Source organism: Brachionichthys hirsutus, unplaced genomic scaffold, assembly GCF_040956055.1.
Source record: "Brachionichthys hirsutus isolate HB-005 unplaced genomic scaffold, CSIRO-AGI_Bhir_v1 contig_1437, whole genome shotgun sequence".
In the NCBI taxonomy this organism is placed as follows: domain Eukaryota; kingdom Metazoa; phylum Chordata; class Actinopteri; order Lophiiformes; family Brachionichthyidae; genus Brachionichthys; species Brachionichthys hirsutus.
In genome coordinates this window covers 14,060-34,385 of record NW_027180411.1, presented here as the reverse complement: position 1 = coordinate 34,385, position 20,326 = coordinate 14,060, and the positions used below count along the sequence as shown (strand labels likewise).

General features: G+C 40.9%; 1 protein-coding gene across 1 annotated transcript in view; it reads right to left on the bottom strand.

The window, feature by feature from the left end:
* Positions 1–19,118, bottom strand: part of LOC137914724 (kinesin heavy chain-like) — a 36,169-nt gene extending 17,051 nt beyond the window's left edge. The window contains exons 1-10 of the mRNA XM_068758220.1: positions 18,990–19,118; positions 6,619–6,706; positions 5,455–5,528; positions 5,024–5,128; positions 4,735–4,783; positions 3,597–3,652; positions 2,904–2,991; positions 2,660–2,784; positions 1,683–1,787; positions 439–587 (exon numbers count right to left, since the gene is read on the bottom strand). Of these exons, the coding sequence (XP_068614321.1) occupies positions 439–587; positions 1,683–1,787; positions 2,660–2,784; positions 2,904–2,991; positions 3,597–3,652; positions 4,735–4,783; positions 5,024–5,128; positions 5,455–5,528; positions 6,619–6,706; positions 18,990–19,118 (968 nt within the window). The remainder of the gene's footprint in view (positions 1–438; positions 588–1,682; positions 1,788–2,659; positions 2,785–2,903; positions 2,992–3,596; positions 3,653–4,734; positions 4,784–5,023; positions 5,129–5,454; positions 5,529–6,618; positions 6,707–18,989) is intronic.
* Positions 19,119–20,326: the final 1,208 nt, after the last annotated feature.

Below are 20,326 nucleotides of genomic sequence, written 5' to 3'. Positions count from 1 at the left end.
CGGGAAGATGTCTTTCTTCTCGTCTGTGCATTTCTGTGATTTGACAGCAAACTGTAGGAATGCAAAGTTGGCAAGAACACAGATGTCTGCTTCTATGACTGCAGAAACTCCAGAGGATAAAAGGAAGGTTTTTTAAGCAATCTCAGCACAATCTGAAACCCAATTACAAGGGAGCCCTTGCCTCTGAAGAAGGCTGAAGTTGATCAAAGCAAAGTTCTCCCTGTGTCTGCGTGGGTTGTCCCACCACCAAAAGCCATTCAAATTAGGTGAATTGGTTACACTAAAGTGCCCATTGGTGTGTGTGTGTGTGTGTGTGTGTGTGTTAGGAAGATGAATGAATGAATGAATGAACAACATATCTGAGCTGAGCATAAAAACATCCTGAAAGCTGAATCTCAGTGAAACAAACATAGAACTTGAAGCATGGATGCACGTTACCGTTGGCCGAACATCAAGGTGGATTTGGTCTCTACATCGTTGTAGCTGGAGGGAGAGCAGCATATGAACATGGTGGTGCGACAATTCCCTCCAAGCGAGTCCTGCAAGATGCGCGTCATTTTGCTGTCACGGTAAGGCACGTGGGATTTCTGAAAAAGAGATCACGGAAAGAAGAGAGTGGAATAAAGATGGCATGACAAAGACATTAAAGCATTAAAAGATTGAGGATGAATCTCAATTTCTGCATCAATATGTGCACACATTTCTTTTTACAGGTGTTCTCACGCAGTACTATGAGCATCTTCAGGAAGAGAGAGAAATATTTATTTATCATTGCTGCAACATTCACTGTATCACCTTGAATGACACCATGACCTTGCTTAATGAGTTCAGATTGAAAGCCAGCAAAGCTCTGAATTCTTGTGAGGGATTCAGTCAGAGCCAATTCATTGGACAATGAATTCCATGTGAGGTACATTATAGGTGATGTAATGTTTTATTTGCTACAAACTGGGAATAATTTAGGGGTTAATAGTTAGCTGGCATGCTAATAAAGCATTATTCCAAATTAAACTGCAACGACTCCATAATAGAAATAAGAGGATTTTGCAACATCCTGGCTTATATCCAGCAACAACACTTTTCTTATCGCTCTGCCACTTTTGAAATTATTACTTTCCATGCATGATTGAAAGCAAAATATTGTGTTTGACGTTTGCATTCTTCCACAGACTGCAGTGAAAAGGCATCATTCACCTGTGCCATTCTCATGATTTTCAGGTAAAAAGCTACCTCCTTATGTGCTATAGCTTAACACAGGCACTGGTCAGTGTCCCAGAGGCTCACTGAACCCAACAAACATCTTCCCCCTAGTTTCTGCAAGTAAGCTAAATGTCGACAGATGGACATGAGTACTGATAACACCTCAGCGACAAAGTAAGTAATTATATTCCATAAAACATTCAAGGCATTTCTCTCAAATAGGTTTAGCTTTATTCCTATAAATAGACTGGGCTTATTTACGCAATATGACTTTGAGCGACCACTGTCGCTTAAACAAGAGAAAGACACTCATCTAATTTGTTCAATAACATCACTGCAGCATAATGTCCCTCTTGTAAAACAGATTGCTTTGGCAGCAAGTATCACATCTGTTAAAACAAAGCAATTACAAGGTAAAGCATGAGGCAGCTGTGGTGCTCCAGAGGCCTAGTTAAGAGGCGGCGAGGATGTTTCCAACGCACCGTTCCCTCAGCCAAGGCTGAGATGACGTTCCCCAGGGCCGATAGAGACTTGTTGATGTTCTTGGCCTCATCCAGCACTGCTCCCTCTGCACCCGTCTTACTGACCTGACACATGAAATATAGGAAGAATGCGTTCACAATGTGCATTAATCAGCATTAAAAGCATTGATCTTCCTGTTATACTTCATTTAAAAGGTACTATAGTTCCTTGATGTTCATCTGACCATTACCACTACTACTTACTATTACTGCCTATGGCCTCCATTCAAACAAATAAAATTACTGACTCAGAAATCTCTATTTGCTGTCATCAAACTTGACCTTTTTTAAAGAATATTTGACAGAAATAATAGGCCCATCAATGAAAGCACGTGCAGTCTGCCTTGCATTTTAAAAGTCAAAAACAGATGGGAGGCAGAAAGATTCTTCTGCCTTTTGAAAGCATTGATGCAAGACTCAAAGAAGAAAGGCATATCACATCATGGCATCCTAAAGACACTGAAACATGGGGACAGATAGTTGTCTGTTGCTCCCCTCAGTTTGACCACTCTCAGCTGAAACCTCTTTAAGGGCTGAACTGAATGGGGATTACAAATCAGTTTCTCTTTTTCTCTGAAAATATTTGTCTGGCTCATATTAGTGAAAATTATTGGAAAATTCATAATGATCAAACATAAATCTTCATAAATGCATCAGAGAGCCCTCCCTAGAAATAAGGACAGATCCTCCCGTCTCGGAGACAGATCCCTTATGACGCAGAATTAAAAAAAATATATAGAGCACTGACTGAGAGCATAAAAAAACCAACAATAACTGACTGCTCTCAAATGCTTTCAGGGTGACATGCACTGTGTTTCTGGTTCATGGGTGTCTCAAAATGCATTTCTGAGATGAAACCCGATGGTTAAAGGATCAGTGAATGCTGACAGCTAACAGCATTATTGATGTCTTGAGAAAAAAATAGTGCATCATCCTACCTTTTCGCTCCCAGCCAGATCGACCAGGTATAGCTTTCCACACAGCTTCTGCTCTGTCTCCACATTTTCTTGTTTAATGTTAATGAGGAAGATGCTGTGGCTGCGAGAGCTGTGCTCATTCATGTCTTTAAAAAAAGCAAGTAGAGGAGAATTTAATGATGTGTATTAGAAAACAAAATTCTGACATGAAGCTTTCCGAGAGCATGAGCATCAGAACATTGGATAGGTCAAGTGTTTGACTCACTGGTGACAGCAACATGACGGTTGGCCTTCCCTTCATCTATGACATCCATCACTTCCTCGGGGCTGGTGACAAATCGCTCTGTGCAGCCCTTAATGAAAGACGGACACACAAACATTAACTCGTGCTTTAAGGAAATTAATATATATGTCCCTCTTACCCCCTCATGGGGTCGTATTTGTATCATCAAGCTCAGGTCCTCTACCAGATGCCTGGTTGATATTTATGTGCCGTATCTTGGCTCTTCCTAGAACTGTGCTCTTCTCGACTGAGGCTTCCGATGTTTTTCCTATAATCTGCTGAAGCCACCCTCTCAGTTGGAGGTCCACCGCCCCGAGTGCTCCTACTCCCATGGAGACCATGTTAGCTTTGACCTTACACATCTGTTCCAGCTGTTCTTCTATCCTTTGGAACTGTGACAGAGCTCGTATCGCCACATTTATCACCACCGCCCCCTTTTGCTCTTTGCCCACCACTGCTATGTCTGGTTGGTTAGCCATCAACTGTTTGTTAGTTTAGATCTAGAAGGTGATGTCCCGCAGAGCCTTGGCTCTGTTGTTCTCAAACACCTTTGATGGTATTTCCCATTGGGATTCTGGTACTCCTAACCCATTACAAGAGTATAATAGTGCACTGTTTTCCTCTATAAATGTGTGAGCAGTCGACCCAAATCTTGCCAAACGGCGCTTGACTCACCTTCACATAAGGGACTCTGTGTTTGTCTTCATGCACTGACAGGTTGGTTTTCGTCACTAGAATGTGAGGGCAAACGAAGAGAGGTCATTGTCTTACTCCAAACATTATCTCCAAACATTATCTGATCTGTGAGTGTGTGTTTGTGTGCAAATGAGAATCTTCATATATTCTTTGCTCTTCAGGGTGGGGGGGGTGTAATATAATCAGACCTGTCTATGCCCCCGCTGTATAGGGAAGTCAGTGTTGCATGTTTTCAGTGAAACTAAATTATTTTGAGCCACATAGAGGTTAAGCAGATTCCCCGGAGCTAATGCAGTGAACGGACAAGTAAATGCTGCCGCTAAATCCTGCATTAGTCTGCACGGATACTAAATCGCATATGTTAATTAAATCTAACAACAGGGTGGAGGTTTCTTCTTTTCCTATAGCGAGTGTGTTTCTTTTATCACCATACAATCACATTTTCTGGGTGCTGTTCTCTGCACTGCCTCAATCCATCTTGTTTGTTGTTGACTATTTTTTGCATTGACCGCTTAAATGTTCCTCGGCTACTACAAGCTCACCTGCAAACAAATGGAAGCTTTACCACTGTCTCTGACTCACTTAAAGATGTAATCACAAAAACACCACCGACAACTCCCTGTCCAAGCCTCGCTGTCATTTTATACTACTATACAACCATCTGAAATTTTGTGGCGCTTCTGTGTGTCTACACGGACAATTATGTGTCATCTAAAACAGATATACACATGTATAAGGATGCTTTTTGGTCATTTAACTTTTAATTTGTGAGTTGTCCTAAATCACAATTATATGTGTGACAACAGTGAGCAAGGGTTCGATTCATTTTTATTTTACAAACAAAATATGAAAACATGGTGAAGGCACATTTTCATCCTCTCAGGCTGTAATCATCCCCAACTCTCCTATTTAAAAATAAAACCAGACTGCGTGCGCACTGAAAGTTAAAAGCCAGGGCTAACAAAGTCCATAAATCTCTGCTGCACGACGGCAAGGTTACTGTACCTAAGTGCAGCTATAGGAGATTTAATTGCTAACCGTTTGCTAGAAGACAAGTGTAGAGTATTAATAATAAATGGGGACTGTGCAAAGCCATGCATTTCATGTACAAACGCACCATCCAAGAGGTCCCGAATTTTATCCATGTAGATCTCAAAGTAGGAAACCTGCAACAGCAACAACAACATGGGGACACTGATTACATATAGAGACTAAATGTGCAGGCTGTGTGCAATTTTATAAAATGATGTTGCAGAAATCTGCTCTCATCTATGTTTGAGGCGGTGTTGTCATCTCTTATACGACTACAGTGTCGACGGCAGAAAAGCACAACAAATATTATAGGATTAAAAATGGACAAATCCACATTCACGAATAAGCTGTCCAACATGGAAAGCGAGGCCAACCTTTATGTGGAACTCCAGGTTCTCATCCATGGAAAATATATGTTCAAAAATGTCCTCTGAGATTCGGGGGATGATTCCCATTTCCTCTGAGTCATGAAGGTTCCCCTATGAGGAGAGCAGGACAGGATAGGAATGACATATTTAGACTGAATGCTGATTCTGGAATGAATTAGGTGGAGCAAATTGTAAATGAAAAGAAGAAATCCTGCTTTTTGACATGAGAAAGGGAGAGAGGTTATTCCCCAGAGGGAGTTGTAAAGAAGATTAGTTCTAACAGAAGTACGATAAAATGAGAGAGGAAGACATGGCAATGATGGATGGAGATATGTATCAGGGCCAGCAAAGGAGCAGATACTTATACAGTAGGTACTACACAAATGTTTGTGGCACAGCAAGAAGTCTACCAGTTAAAATATTTAGCTCCACTGTACCTCCATGGTGTGTGTTTTTCCAGAGCAGGTCTGCCCATAAGCAAAAATCGTCCCATTGTATCCACTCAGTATATCTATAATTAGAAAAGAGCGGGGGCGGCATGTTAATTATAGAGAAAAAAATATATAGAATAGCAATAAGATACCAATAAGAAAATGGATTGTAGTGTGTAAGTGTGTAAAGTCAGGAAGGTAAAAACAAAAAAACGTAAGACAAATACGTTGATGTCAAAGTCAGCTCAAGCTCTGCCTCAGAAAACCTTTATTTGATTAAACTTGGTCAGATATGCAGCATCTACCTGTAATATTGACATCAACAGCAGTGCAGCACCAAGGAGCAACTATCCTATGTTATTCCCTCAATTAATGTAATTGGAGACACAGCGACTCTGCTGCATGCCTGGATGTCATCGTGCTGAGAAGACAATTAAACCCATGTATAATGTAAATGAAGAAAAACATATCAGGCTAACCATAAAGGCTCTCATATCGAAATAGGAAGCGCCCTCACCAACAAGAACTAAAGAGGAGATCACTAAACAACAGAGACCCAGAGGGAAAACACGACAGGGAAAGACCAAGCATGTTTAAAATGAAGACAGACAAAAGGACAAGAGCGCAAAACAGAGTAACAGATAAGTGTCCAAATATTTATCTGTCCTTGCTTACTTCCATTTTCCTCTGACAAATTCCAGCTCTCATTTTTAATCTCAGTCTCTCACTTTTCTAAAGGCCCAACCATGAAATTTTCCAATACTAATTTCCAATACCAAATTTATCTTGCATTTTGATTTCCTTCTCCCGCTGCATACAAAGTAATCTTCACACCAAATCAGTCTTTGTCATGAATCCATCGAAATAGTTCCACACTCGAGCGTGGCACAGAAAAGGGCTCTTAACAGGAGGACAAAGAGGCAAGGAGGTGTGCTGAGGCTGACAGGGGACGCTAATGGACTCATTGTGAAAAGCGTCTTTTTCATCACTGCATTTTGATCCATGATATGATAACCATTATGAAGAGTGCTTTTCTCACTGCTTGCAAAGAATGCAACCATCGGCTGGACCCAGTAAATTGACAAAGCTGAGGAGAACCTGAGGATGCTGGGATTGTACTGCCAGCGTGTGCCGTCTGTATTCTAAAATGTTAACATGCTTGTGACTCACCTTTGACAATCTGCTTGGCGCAGACATTGTAGATCTGCTCTTGACTGGCGTTGGTGGGGAACACTTGGTCAAACACATATGACCTTTTCTGTGAAGACCAACACAAACACACTTGGCTATATGACAGTAAAGGAATACTTTATTCCCAGCACTCATCCACCCCTCCTGTGATTTACTATGGGCAGCTTGTGACATCAAGCACGTGTGTGTGTGAACAAGAAGGCTTCACACATCAAGGTCATTAAATGTTATTGAAAACCATATTATCATTGTAAAAAGTACTGCATCCTTATCTACTTTATCCACAGCAAACATGCATTATGCATGCTGTGTCCATGTGAGTGTGTCAGCCATTAATGGCAGAGGATGCATACTGTAACCCCCCCTTTCTACTGTGTCTCTTTCCACAGGCATGGATACTGACTGAAAGATCTGATTTTATATGCATGTATTCTCTGCCGCATGAAGCTTTGGGCAAATCTAGACAGAGAAGGAGAGTGCTATCATGTCTAAGGTGAGGCCATTAGCGGCAGCATTGAAAGAAAGGAGTGAAGAGCAGAACTAGTGTGGTGGAGTAGAGCAGAGGACTGATGGAGTGAACTGGACCGGTCCACCTCCACCCCTGCTCCATCTCATTCCCGTAGTGGGATTTGAAATCAGGGCCATTTGAACTATGCCACCGTGTTGGTGAGGAAACCCCCCAACTGTAGCAATAACAAAAAAGTTTGATCAAATCTGTATGCTGCACGGACCCGGAACCTTCTGGCTGGGAGTCAAGTGTGCTACCCTATCAAACATTATGATAAATAGACAGTAGCATTGTTGACTTTAGGCGAGGCACTGGTTTCGAATCCAGAGACGGGGTACACCCTGGACAAGCCGCCAGTGTAGGACAATAATGGACTATAAATATATCTTATGTAATCTGCATGTACAGTATCACAGACAGGACATTTATATTGGCCACAGCAGCTTTACAGTAGTCCTAAGGGTTTCATAGTGAGTGGGAGCATCATGTTGCATAAGTAGGGCATTAAATCCAAGCAAGCTCGGTGAGCCTTGTTCTACTAATACCGTCGTTCTAGCAGAGAGTAGATTTCTTTCTACTGGGGAGAAATTCTTATGATTATTTGTATTATTATTATCAAGATAATATCAATGTTGATGATTCAACAGCAAGAACGAATACTAAAAAACAAACAAACAAGGATTTAAACCATTAAGACATGAAAAGGAAAGGAGAAGTGGAGCGCTTCAATGAGGTCCCACTCATTGCTCACCATCTTTCATGACATTTAGATTTTTGATTAATGTTACATAACATAGTCTCAACAAAATGACATTTTAGTACATGTGAATCCATACAACACAAGCGAATGCTGTAAACCACGCTTAAACCAACATGATCTGGGATTAAATACATCCTTAATCCCCTGCCTCACATAAGGCCCTGCTCCTCTCACACCGTTTTGAATAGCAGAGTCAACAAGGAGAAACAAAACCCCATTGCACACATATTCATCATGGTCTTCCTTTGATTAATGAGTTCTGCGCCGGGCTTTCATGGATGGCTGCTTTGATGGCTTGACACCTGATTTATCGACCTCCTTTTGTTTTCAAACACATTTATTATGATTGTGTTTTAATTTTAACAATTCGTTGTTGAGGCAAATTTGCAGAGACAGCAAATTCACAGTTAGAATTTTTTAGATGTGAGATGTGTGTTAATTGTAATGCACAGTTAAATCTTGGCTGTAGCAGAAGACACCCATCCAACAGACTCACATGCACATGGGTTAAGCTCAAGCCAAAATGTACAATATAAACATGAGTTGAAATAATATGAATGATACTCATCAAAATACATAATTATATATTTTTGACTTCTTTAACACTGCTTGGCACTATTTGATCAAATGATATACTGACGCAACAAACTGATATCATGTCAAAGAAGTTACTCCGATTTGATTTAGTCTTGTGTTCATGTTGCCCCATGACTTCCTGTTTTATTATAAGATCTAACTCCTCTCATTTCAGGCAACTTCCTTCCTTCCCTTGTGCATTTCCCTGCAGTGTGATTGCCCCATCCTGATTGTTTCCACCCCTTCACCTTGTGTATACCGGTAGTTTATCTCATTTGTCCTATGCCAGTTCGTCTTGTCCCATCTGTCAGACTACCGGTGCCGTTTCCATGCCAACCTCAATGCCAACTCAGATTTTGTCTTTGTTTCCAAGTTCCAAGCATCGTCAGGTTTTGAGTCTTTGTTTATTATTTTGCTTTGAATCTACAGTTACATTTTGTATTAATTAGCTTTTTGTTTTTTTACTTTTTCTGTCAGAGTGATTTTTATTTGTACTTTTTTAATAAAGATTGTTTACTTTGCCTCGAGAGACGTGCATTTGGGTTCAAGTCCTAGTTTGGATGTGTTGATATTTTAAGCTTAAACTTGTTTTTTCAGTTGACAAAGATAATGTTTTTCTTTTTTTTTATATTGCCACTCACTATAAACATTCTTGTTTCCTGCCCACAAAGCAGGAAATATACAAATTGTCAGTCCCAAGAGTCGTAGCTGAAAGCCAGGCGTTACTGAAAGACATCGAGGGGGGAATATTTCCAGAAATGTCCTCCCACTTTGCAGTATTAGATGTCCGCATAATGATTTGATGATGAACCAGAGTGGAGAAAGCTTGTCAGAATCCAACTATTTCTCCTCCTTTTCTTGATAAGATGAAAGAGCTGTTAAATGTTGTGTTCAAGTGCTTTTAAACACTGCTGCAGGTATAAAGAAGCTTCCCATCAGAGCTAATTGGCGCTGGCACGGTTAGCAATGAGCTACTTGTAATGCTGCACACATCCAGGATGGGGGGCTGGGGTGAGGCGATGATGCAGTCTGCAGTGGGCTGGAAAAAAAAGAGATGCTTTACCTCTATCTCTTTTTTCTGATAGCCCACCATTAATGTGCTAATCTCATTATGTGCTGCATAAATACGATAGAATACTTGGCACTCTGTGTACGTGTCCATCAACCTGTTAATTTGGGGACACATGTTTGTCTGTATATTTTAACATTTACTGAATTATGGGCAGTCACAGCACTATACGTGTGAGTACAAGTACATGAGAAGCTAATACATCCAATAATGCTTGACCATGTTGAATCCACATGCCCTGTCAAGCCTTCAATCTGTGTGCAAAAATACAAAGAAGTGATGGGAGGCAAGCAAAGAAAAAAAGGAGGGGGCACAAATGAGAGACAGAAGAAAGGCTAATTAAAAAACTGAATGTCGTTGTCAATGTGCAAAGAATAGTTGAACAGAATAAAGACACTGAGTGAGTAGAAATTATGGGAGCAGAAAAATAAAAATATCCATGCAGCAGAAACAGAGACATGCAGAGGAGGTGGGGAACATTCACCGAGACTGTCGCCTGAAGCCGAGGAAATGATTTCACAAGACTCGAAAAACAAAACAAAGAGAATGCAGGGATAAAGGGTCACTGGAGCAGTGGAATCTAAATGGAGGTATTTTAGTTCACGGCATTTCAAGATGTTCAGTCAGGACATTCGGCCTCCATTATAAGTAAATGGGAAAATTCAGATTCATTTGTATCCGAATTGCTCTCAAAATTTAATTGGATCTAAATTAGACAAAGACCCATCTTCAGATTTATTTTTCATCAAGATCCATTCAGCGTTTTTCCATAATCCTGCTAAAAAGTATGACAGACAAACGCAGTCAAAAACATACCCTCCTTGGCGGAGGTAATGAAGAACTGACGATTTTTCCTTTGGCATGCTGCATAAACATCCCTAAAATTAGGCGTAAGCAGCAAAATGTCTTTCCTCTGCATGTGAATACTTGGTGACTGCACTTACAGAACTAACCACACACATTTAATTCCCATTCAGAAAGGTTGCATTCTTGTCTCATCCTTCCTGCCTATAGTTCCATATGAAAGCCCCCTTTCCCAAAGAAGGAGATGTAATGCTGAACTGAATGAGTCGATAAGAAGATTAAGCATACATTCACTCCTCCTTCACGTTGGTGGGCTGTCAGGCCAACGGCTGCTCATTGTTTGGTCCGTGGTTCCTTTGCAGGGGATTGGTGTTTGGTGTGCAGTATCACAAGAGAGGGGCTGAAGGAAAGTATTTTCCCATCGGATTCCAAATCAGGCTGCCCCAACAAACTCATTACCGCTCCTCCCTTCTTCACGCACAAACACACAAGCAGTGAGACTGACAGGATGATGAGCCCAGGCTGCCAGTCTGCACCATTCGTCAAGTTAATCAGGCTTCAAGCCTCAGAAAACATCATTAGTAATAACAGAAATCCCAGCACGAATGAAAAAGCTCCAGTCACGCTGAATTACCAAACATTACTGTAGTTTTTAATTTACCCTGCTGACAAGCCTGCATGGGCAGAATGGACTGATAATGCCCTGAGGGCAAAGCAGCCTCGCCTCAGATACGCAATTCAAATGCAATGATGGGCGATAATTTATAAGTAACAAGTTATCTCCAATGCAATACATGATTCCTGGTTGTTGTTTTACTTAATCACAAGCTTAATGAAACAAAGTTTACCACTGAAGATTGTATTTTCATCTCTCAGCTAATAATCTAACTTATTTTCCCCCGACTCAAGTTGTTCAATAAGGAGCATGTTGAACTGGAGCAATTAGTCACCGATCAAAGTGGAATATCCTGCATAATTTACCAGGATGAATGAGGGAAGCTGGATACAGACGAGTGGAGAACAGAGGGGGGGGGGAAGGGGACGAGGCTTTATCCGCTGAGTTTCAGACAAGAAAATAGGAGCGGCATAAAACTCACGATGGACATAATGGAATAAGAAACAGAAAAGAGCGTTGGAGCCTCTCATCAGCATCACTGTGAGGAGACAGACCTGGCAGGAACTGATGACGATAGTCATGACAGGGAGACAGCGGTGGAGTGAAGGCAGCCATTAAATGTCTATTCATGTTAATGCTTTTTGTTTCTGTGCCATTTTCTTCAATTCATCCACTTTTGTTCATTATATTTTAAGTTGTGTTTCTCGCCACTTTGTGAACGGAAGTCAAAATTCACTCTGTCTCTGTTTTCATCTCCACCAACTCCTGAGGGAAATCTCTGGCTCTTCAGCTGCTAAATACTCCTCCGCTATATATCCCACCTAGACCCAAGGGTGTGCAAATGGGGCGGGGGGGGGGGGGGGGGGGTCGCTGAAATAAAATGCCTTATTATGAGAAAACTGTAGAGGAACCAAAACAGTTAACTGGTCAAACAGCTCGATTCAGGAGATAATCTCTGCAGGTTTACCACTCATACCCTTTTATATATACAATTACACATTTAGGGTAAGGACTAATTCAAGAAATGGGTAGACATAGGACATTTTATTTTTCTCTCTATTGCTAAGAATTAGATGAGATTCATCCCACTAACCAACAGCTACTTTGCGGCAATGAACGCTAAAACTGCCTAAATACTTTGTATCTTCTGCGTTTAATCATGCGGTGTTTAAGTATAAAAATGACACATTGGTTTCTGCGAGACGTGACTTTGTCACCATGACGATTCCAGGCAGCCAGTGAGATACAATATGCTAATGATCAAGATTTAGAGGTGCTGATGAGCAGTGTGTTAACCCTCATTTCCATTCTTTATGGCACGCTAATCTAAAAGGCTCGCCTGTCGGCTGGACCATTTAAATAATTCAAATTCAGCAGCAGACGTTCACAAAGTAAAAAGATGTGAACATTTACTTCTTCAACGGAGTCCAAAAACATCCAAAGTTCTTGTACATTGGATTTCAATGAAAACAAATGTCAAGGTTGAGAACTGTTACATTCTAAAGACAAGCACGATAGAAAGTCTTATTTTTCAGCTGGCATAGATACTGCAATGTTATTTTGACTCGAAGATGCAAACTGCGTTGAAAATAGGTCAGGATCACATAAACAGCCGAGAGATCCCAGAACATCATCTAAAGGCAAAGGGCGTCCAAAGCAAAAACCCGGTTTTGCAGTGCATGCAGTGTTCCTTTTTTTGCCACCCTCTCAAGGTCTTCATCAGGATAAAGAGAACAAGAGATGTTTTGTACGGAAGGGGAGCTCCATTACACATTTGTTTAGAAAATAATTTCTGCCATAGGGAGATTGAAGTGGATACCAAATTAAGACTCGGGCCTCCCAGGGGAAATATCATGGAATATATTTAAATAAACTTGACAAATAAATGAAATGCTTGACAAGAACTGTGATCACGAGCCTCAACCTGGCGCAAAGAGGGTTAGGGTTAGGGAGTCAAATCCAGAATGGGGTAGATCATTGTTGTGACCTGGAATTTGAGAAGAAATATGGACGATAAGGACAAAAATATGGCAATTTTTAATAAAGAGCCCTATTTTATAACATGGGACAGTCTGTGAGCCCACCTTTAGCTGTCCTCCCTCTGAAACTGAATAAGGAATGGACTTGAGGAATGCCAACTTGAAGTCATTACCTCTCTGCCAGCCTACAGCCCCCTCCCTTCCTTCAATACAGCCTGCACAGTCCAATCAAAATTAATTAACACACTGCACAGGATCACTCCTGGTAGCAGCTTTGTCTCAGTGTGTGTGCTGTTTGAACGGGGAACAATGTCAGGCACATTTATCATTCAATTCAGTATTGGATGATAAATGTGCCTGGGTTTTTTTCTTCTTCTCTCAGGCAAGTAAAACCAAAAAAAGGCTGAAGTGCTAATATAGCCCTGAAAGTGTAAAATATCCCAAACAACACCAAAATAGGTGAACTGAAAATTGTATCCTTATGTATTAAAGGGTGTATGAAGTCATCCAGGAATAGTCCACAAATATGGACTGTTGGCGAAGTCATGTTAACAAACAAAGCACTTAACTCAGCCATCAATCGACGACCAATAATTCAATCTATATGAAACCGAGTCAACTGCATTGATTAAATTTAGGTAAGCGCTCAGGTGGAATATAATGCAGGCAACCATTCAAGCAATGAATGCAGATGTCCAGGTCTGCTAAATTTAGAAACAGAGGTCAACCCTCAACTCTCTGATCCTCGAAAGCCAGAGAGCGGCACAGGCAGTAGCCCACTAATTATGGCAAGAAACGCCATCAAGCTGTTATTGATCACATTGTCTGAGCGAAAAGGATAAGAATAGAATGAAATAGATCATAGGAGAATAGGTTATAGTGAGATATATAAAACATATCTATCAACACCTGCATTAGCCAGCATTTATTAAAGTCTGTGAATATAGGGGAATAGCTGGTAGAAAATGAGTAATCAAATAAGTAATGTTAAGTAGTATTTAAAAAAATAGGCACAAAAAGAATTTGCAGCATGGTTATGGAGCTTTTCTACTTAATTAGCCACAACTAATGAAAGGGCTGTGCACTGAGTTTTGTCATTTGTATAATAAAGAGCCTGTAGAAAGTCAAGCAAACAATATCAAGAGTTTGCACAAATGTAATTAATTTTAAACTCTGGGAGATAAAAGCATTGAATTAAGAGAGTGAAAAAAAAAAAGTAATTGTGTAGTGATTATTGGTGTAACTACCGGTAGCTACAAAGCAATAGCTTCCTGCAGCCTGGAGAAGTGCTGTCATTGTCTCGGCTTGGACCCAGACCAAGCTTGAAATGAATGTTTGCTATGTAGACATGCTGTTTAATTACAATCCTTAAAAGTATCAGTCTCCCAAGAATGGCACATTATATTTTTGCCTCTTTTTCTTATGCGCAATCGCGGCAATGTAAATTGCTTCTCAATCTTACATTGTCTATGGTGAAAGTGATTTTAAAGGTTTACTCCTTGATTTTTAGTGCAAGCAACAGAATCACCTCAATTTAAATTATTGGATAAACGTACAAGTTTATAAAAGGAACTCAATCATTTAGGACAGTGTACTTGAAATCATGGATCTCCTGTGACAGTTAGAGGACTCAGTGACCTAGCGGTAAATGTCAGTCGCCTCAAGTGTCAAATCAATACATTGCGACTACTTGAATGAAATCGGCGTCCTTGACAAGGACAGGATGCTCCTTTTGACTCCTTGGAATTTTACTCATTCCTATCTGAGGTCTGAGGACTAGCAGATTGTACAGATCAGTGTTACATAGGATATAAATAGAGATAATTGGGTTCCATTAAAGAAAAATAAAAGATGGAAAAGGATTACAGATAATACTGATAATCAATAGGGGATTTTTGGTAGGGATATAATATTTACTACCAATCTTGATGATTATGAGCCCAGCACCTCACCTCCACCAACTCCCATTACCTTCAATAACTCACATGATTCATTTGAATGCACCAATCCACCAGCAGCAATCGCTCAGGACTACTGTGAAATATATGCTAATAATTAGAAACTTCCATTTCCCCTTAAATCTACAGTAAAATAGCCATTTGTGTTTATTTTTCAGGTATTATGTAGAACAAATGTGCTTTTGTTTCATTGGGGGTATTTTTTTTCTAGGAAAAAAGTATTATATTTTTCAACTCCTGGTTGGAGACTTAGCAAATCGCAGAGCAGCTGCGTCTATAATCCTAAATTTAAATCTAAGATGAAAGACATTTTCCTGACAAAATATTGACAAGAGGAATCATTTTTGAGTCCAATAATCTTTCTTTTCCCCATTTACTTTTCTAACATTTTATTATTCCATTGTTTTATAAAGGTGTTAAAGTAAAAAAAAAACATCTCATTGAAATTCTCTTGCATTTTGCGTTTTGTATTTATTTGTACATTTGGAATTGAGGTCATCCAAATGTAAGGAAGAGTGATCTGGTTGCATTACCAGAACGCTGTGATACATGGATGACAGTAACAAACATTTTTTTCAACAGGCTATTTGTGACTAAATTGTGATATATTTATAGCATCAACTGCTTGAGGGGCTACATGTGAAAACACGTGTGTGAACACGTGCACTTGATTACAATGCACTGCGCACAGAGGGCAGACATGACGAACAGGCAGCATCATGGGCAGGACCGTGGCTAATGAGCAGAGCGCAGCCCGTTAACGTTCCCCAGAGCTGAAAGCCTGGTATTCACAGCCTACTTCTGTCACAAAAGGAAAAAAGTGTTGGCAAGCTGGTACATGCTTATCTAACCCCACCGTGCATGCACGTCAAGAGAAAAAAAAAGATAAATAGAAGGAAATGAGAGCAAATGGCAAAAGAGTGTGGCTGCTGATGAAATCTGTGTCAATATAATGTTATTTATTTGTCATATATGAGAGGAAGAACTGGCAGCCATCACTAGTATGGATTGTGGATAGATAAGTGGGTCCTTTTATTCACTGAAGTAATGTTAATTAATTTTTTCCCCCCTTGAAATATATAGAAAATTATCTCAGCATGTTGTTTTTTTCATTTTGTACATTCTCAGAGCTCTCAACGAACAGCCGTGAAAGAATCGTTACCAAAATCTCCTGACATTTGTTCTCCTGAATGACAGGAGCTTCACCGGCCTCGACACCATTAAAACCAGCGAGCAGCCTCTGCTGATCTCACTGAGACCACAAACTGAGCTCAGTTGCTCAAGTCCTCCCCAAATTGCTGCTGAGTCATGGGGAAATAAGCAGCAGGATCATTGTACCGTAAAATATTGAAAAAGAGGGAGCGAGAAAAGGAAAAATAGGGGGAGAGATGAGGTCTGATCTGAAGGGGCAGCTGGTTTGATGGGAGATACTGTATGTGCACCTCAAAGACGTGCATTGAAGAGGTGAGCCCTTTGGATCCTTTGGTTAGCAACGCCCGTTGCAAAAACATATCAATCACAAAGTTATTGATAAATCCATAAATTAAAGAATGCAGGTAGATGACTTTATGCTGAACCGTTGACTGTTGGTTCCAACAGCAGCTGTTTTGTCTTCTGTTCTTTACCATGGTTCTTTGTCGAGATACATAGAAGACAAAATCAGCTCTCAGGTGAGGACAAAAAAGAGCCAAAGCACGAACAGAATCCACAAATAACATTTATTTTACGATTAGAAATCTGTGAAGTTTTATCATTAAAAGCTGAATTTTGAAAACTATAGCAGATGGAAAAAAATAAAAAATATAATTCATTTTCATAAATCAGAGAAAATGCATTCAGTAGACCACAGGATAATTCTAGTGGAAAGAGCAAACCCGTAAATGAAATGTATTATGTTCAGTGCAATATACTCACGAGTCAAGATTTTTCTAATCCTCCTTTCTTCCTAAAGATGTACCCAAGGCCTTTTTACACCCTGGAGTTTCTATGGTTAACATGTAAGCAAACAAGAGAGCAGTAGCCTGGGAAAGGGAATCCATCAAATGACAAATTGTTCTTTAATGTGCTTTTATCAGTTAGACTCAGGACTAACTCCTTATATCACACTGTAGTCATATGTGCAGTCATTCAGGGTGATGGCAGACAACTTGGCAAACAAATTGCAGCCGGATAACTTTTTTATTTGCATTTGGTATGTACCGGTACACATTGTGCCTGCAAGCAAGAAGCAAATGTCCCACACTTGGGCTGCCTCTGTGGTGGCCTTGATCTTTCGTTTATTCATAGAACTGGGTCAAAGGTGAGTTTCCTCATGGCTATCTTTTTCTGAACCAGCAGATTGGAAGAGACAGTCTAGCCTCTGTGACAGTGCACCTCTTTGCCTCTGTCAGTTAAAAACTTCTGGGAGGACTTGACAAATGTTGGGCCATCGACACTGCAGAGATCCAAATTGTTTTTATCAGCATAGTGCAAATACACAACACAGCTTCATGCCCATTGGCCTGCTATTTTAATTCCTGATGCAATCTGACGCGGTGCATCATTTTAAGCTCTCATGGGCTGTATGTTTATGACTTCCTCAGAGAGTATTCCAGTGCTACAAGAGAAATGCTACAACTTGAAAATTCACACCCCTTTGATTTACGTTCATTCAGACAGATGAAGATTGCTCACATTACTTTGTTATTAAATCAATTAATCTGGAATTTGCAGACCATATGTAGTACAAGAATGACTAAATATGTTTGTAGACATCGCCTGATTTGAAGCCTTCTGCTACTATACAGACGTGTAGCTGGGGAATTACAGCGACACAGCAACAACATGTTGTCTTTATATTGTGAAAGGTAGCAGTTATCTGACTTTATTTCTTCACGCAGTTTCCAGGCTTCTCATCTGACCCTCCCCTTCCCTATTCAGTCTGAATGGAACAGAAGCAGTGACATCAAATATACCAGATGAGACAGTGATGCAAGAGTGGAGTGTTGAATTTAATGCTGAGGGCGAGCTCGCACAATCTACAAGAATGAACAACCAAATGAATTTTTCATCCTTCTGCTGCCTTTAAATGCACCCAGAACACATTGTAATAAAGTCGCTAGGATCGACAGGGCAATCAATGATTTCAAGCAGCAGCGATGACAGCCTGTCATCAAAATGATGCGAGCATTCAATCTGCTGGACATCCTCTTTATACAACCAGAATTGTGTTGTGTGTTAGACCAAAGAAAGCTGATGGCTGGATCTCTCTCCCTGGCTGTGTTATGGGGGCAAAATGCATGAATAATAGACAGTAATATGTGCATATGTGCCAATTTGTGTGTGCATGTGTGTTTGTATATTCCATTGGTATTAAGAGCACTCAGAATGATGAACATTTATATGCTGGTTCATTTTCACTACTGCTCCAACAACAGTTACAGCAACCATCAGCTTTTATGCATTTTTGCACTAAAAACCTGTCTCCTGGACAGATAAAACAGACACAGCCATAATTGTGTTTCTCATTGGGTAATGCAACGCCACACCTGAACATTCAAACATCCTCTAGTCTAAAGGACTGCAAACATCTGCAATCAATCCTGCATCATTCCCTCAGTCATGAAACGCGCTCAAATTTAGCAGACAAATGAAAAAAGGAAATACGGAACCAGGGCAAGGGATCACAGAGGTGGGGGTTTACACACCCAAAATCATTTGCCCTTCCCAAACGCATCATTTTGGAGTTCAGTGCACTTGGTTTCACCAAGAAAGGAATGATTCTGACAAATCAGCTAAAGACATGGATGGCATGTAGTATATCTCGTCATTCAAGGCTCCTGGATAACAGGTATGGCTGTCTGTGCCATCTGACAGCTGCGTCGCGCTTTAATTGCAATGGAAGCAGCAGCACACCTGAAAGACGCAACGTGCCGATCAGAGCACGGAGGCGATACTCCGTTTGATCCCCGTCAGACACCTTTAAATAACGCAGTCCTGCGTTTGGGTGTTTGTTCCGAACGCCGAGCGTCACCCCTAGCGTCCATCGTGCGCACGGAGAGGGGACGGACAAGGAAGGGATCGTTACGAATAATAACTTACCCCGAAGATCACAGTGTCGTCCCTCTGGAATATTGGGATGAACTTATCTCCGCGAATAATTTCGGACTTGTTCAGCGGACGAAATCGACACAGCACCTTGATGTTGCATTCCGCGTTAGCGTCAGCCATCGTCGAAAATAAAGATGTAGAAAAGAAAAAGTGGGTATATACGCTTCCAAAAGCTAAAGAGAGATGTCTTTATTTAACTGAAAAAGAAAAATACCCCCCCTTTGCGAGGCTTTTCCCTAAAGCACCGGGAGGTCGGCTATATCCACACGCGTAACGAGGAAGGCGGGGTGGAGCGTTTGGATGAATGGGCACCGCGAGTTTTTTGGAAAGACCACAGCCAAATGCATTAAAGAGACGTGAAACGAATGGGACAGGAAGCCTGTTTTTTTTTTTTTTTTTTTTGGGAGAATGCCTCTTGCTTCCGATGCCTTCGAAACAAACTCAGGTGCAGTTGAGAGGCGGAGAACAGACGTGGATGAAGTGCGTAAACGGGAGTATAGTCCAATGTGGTCCGCTCGGCTGCGTCTGGATCGGCTGCAGGATGCTCGGAAGCATGCCTTGCATCACCGCCACCCGTGCTCTCTCACTGGGGGGGCGGGGCGTGAACAAGTAGTGACTCTCATCAGCACCACTGGGCACGGGGATCGAGGAGTCAGGAGAAGAGATGCGACTCTGCATTCTGCAAACGCGCCAGCACCGACCTCTAGAGGGAAGTTCTCACCGTTCACTTTCAGTCGCACACAAATCCTCAAATTATGAACGGATATATTTACTGTGATTGATAGTTTACGAGAAGAGCATATGATTTTTTTTTTTTTACCACAGGTCTGCACCAGACTGGTCGTCATGGCAATGCTATTTTGCATGACAAGCATGGGGAACCAAAGGCTCAATAATGTGTGTCCTGGGAATTAAAGAGGTACTCCAGCAATGCGGCACCACATTCATCAAGCTGAAAGGGAAAGCTTGGAAGCCAGATTGAAAGAAGAAGATGCAGAAAGTCTCCTGATTGCTTGACCTTTAATTATATGGGGGTCAAGCTCCAAAAAGATGGAAGGGGCTCGACTGTATACCTTTCTATAGATGTTATCCTGAACTCTCACACAACCGTGGTTCATAATGCCATTTACTATTTATAGCATAAGAATAATAACTGTGCTTTGACAAAAAGTTCCACTGCTCTTGAAGAATTCTGACCACGTAGCGAAGGGAGTCAAGGCTGCTGTCCAAATGGTTGTTGTTACGCAGCTGGAAACATTAACATAACCTAGCAACAGTGCCATAAGTTCACTGCTCTCTGATTGTTGTCTATTGTGGACTTGTAAGTC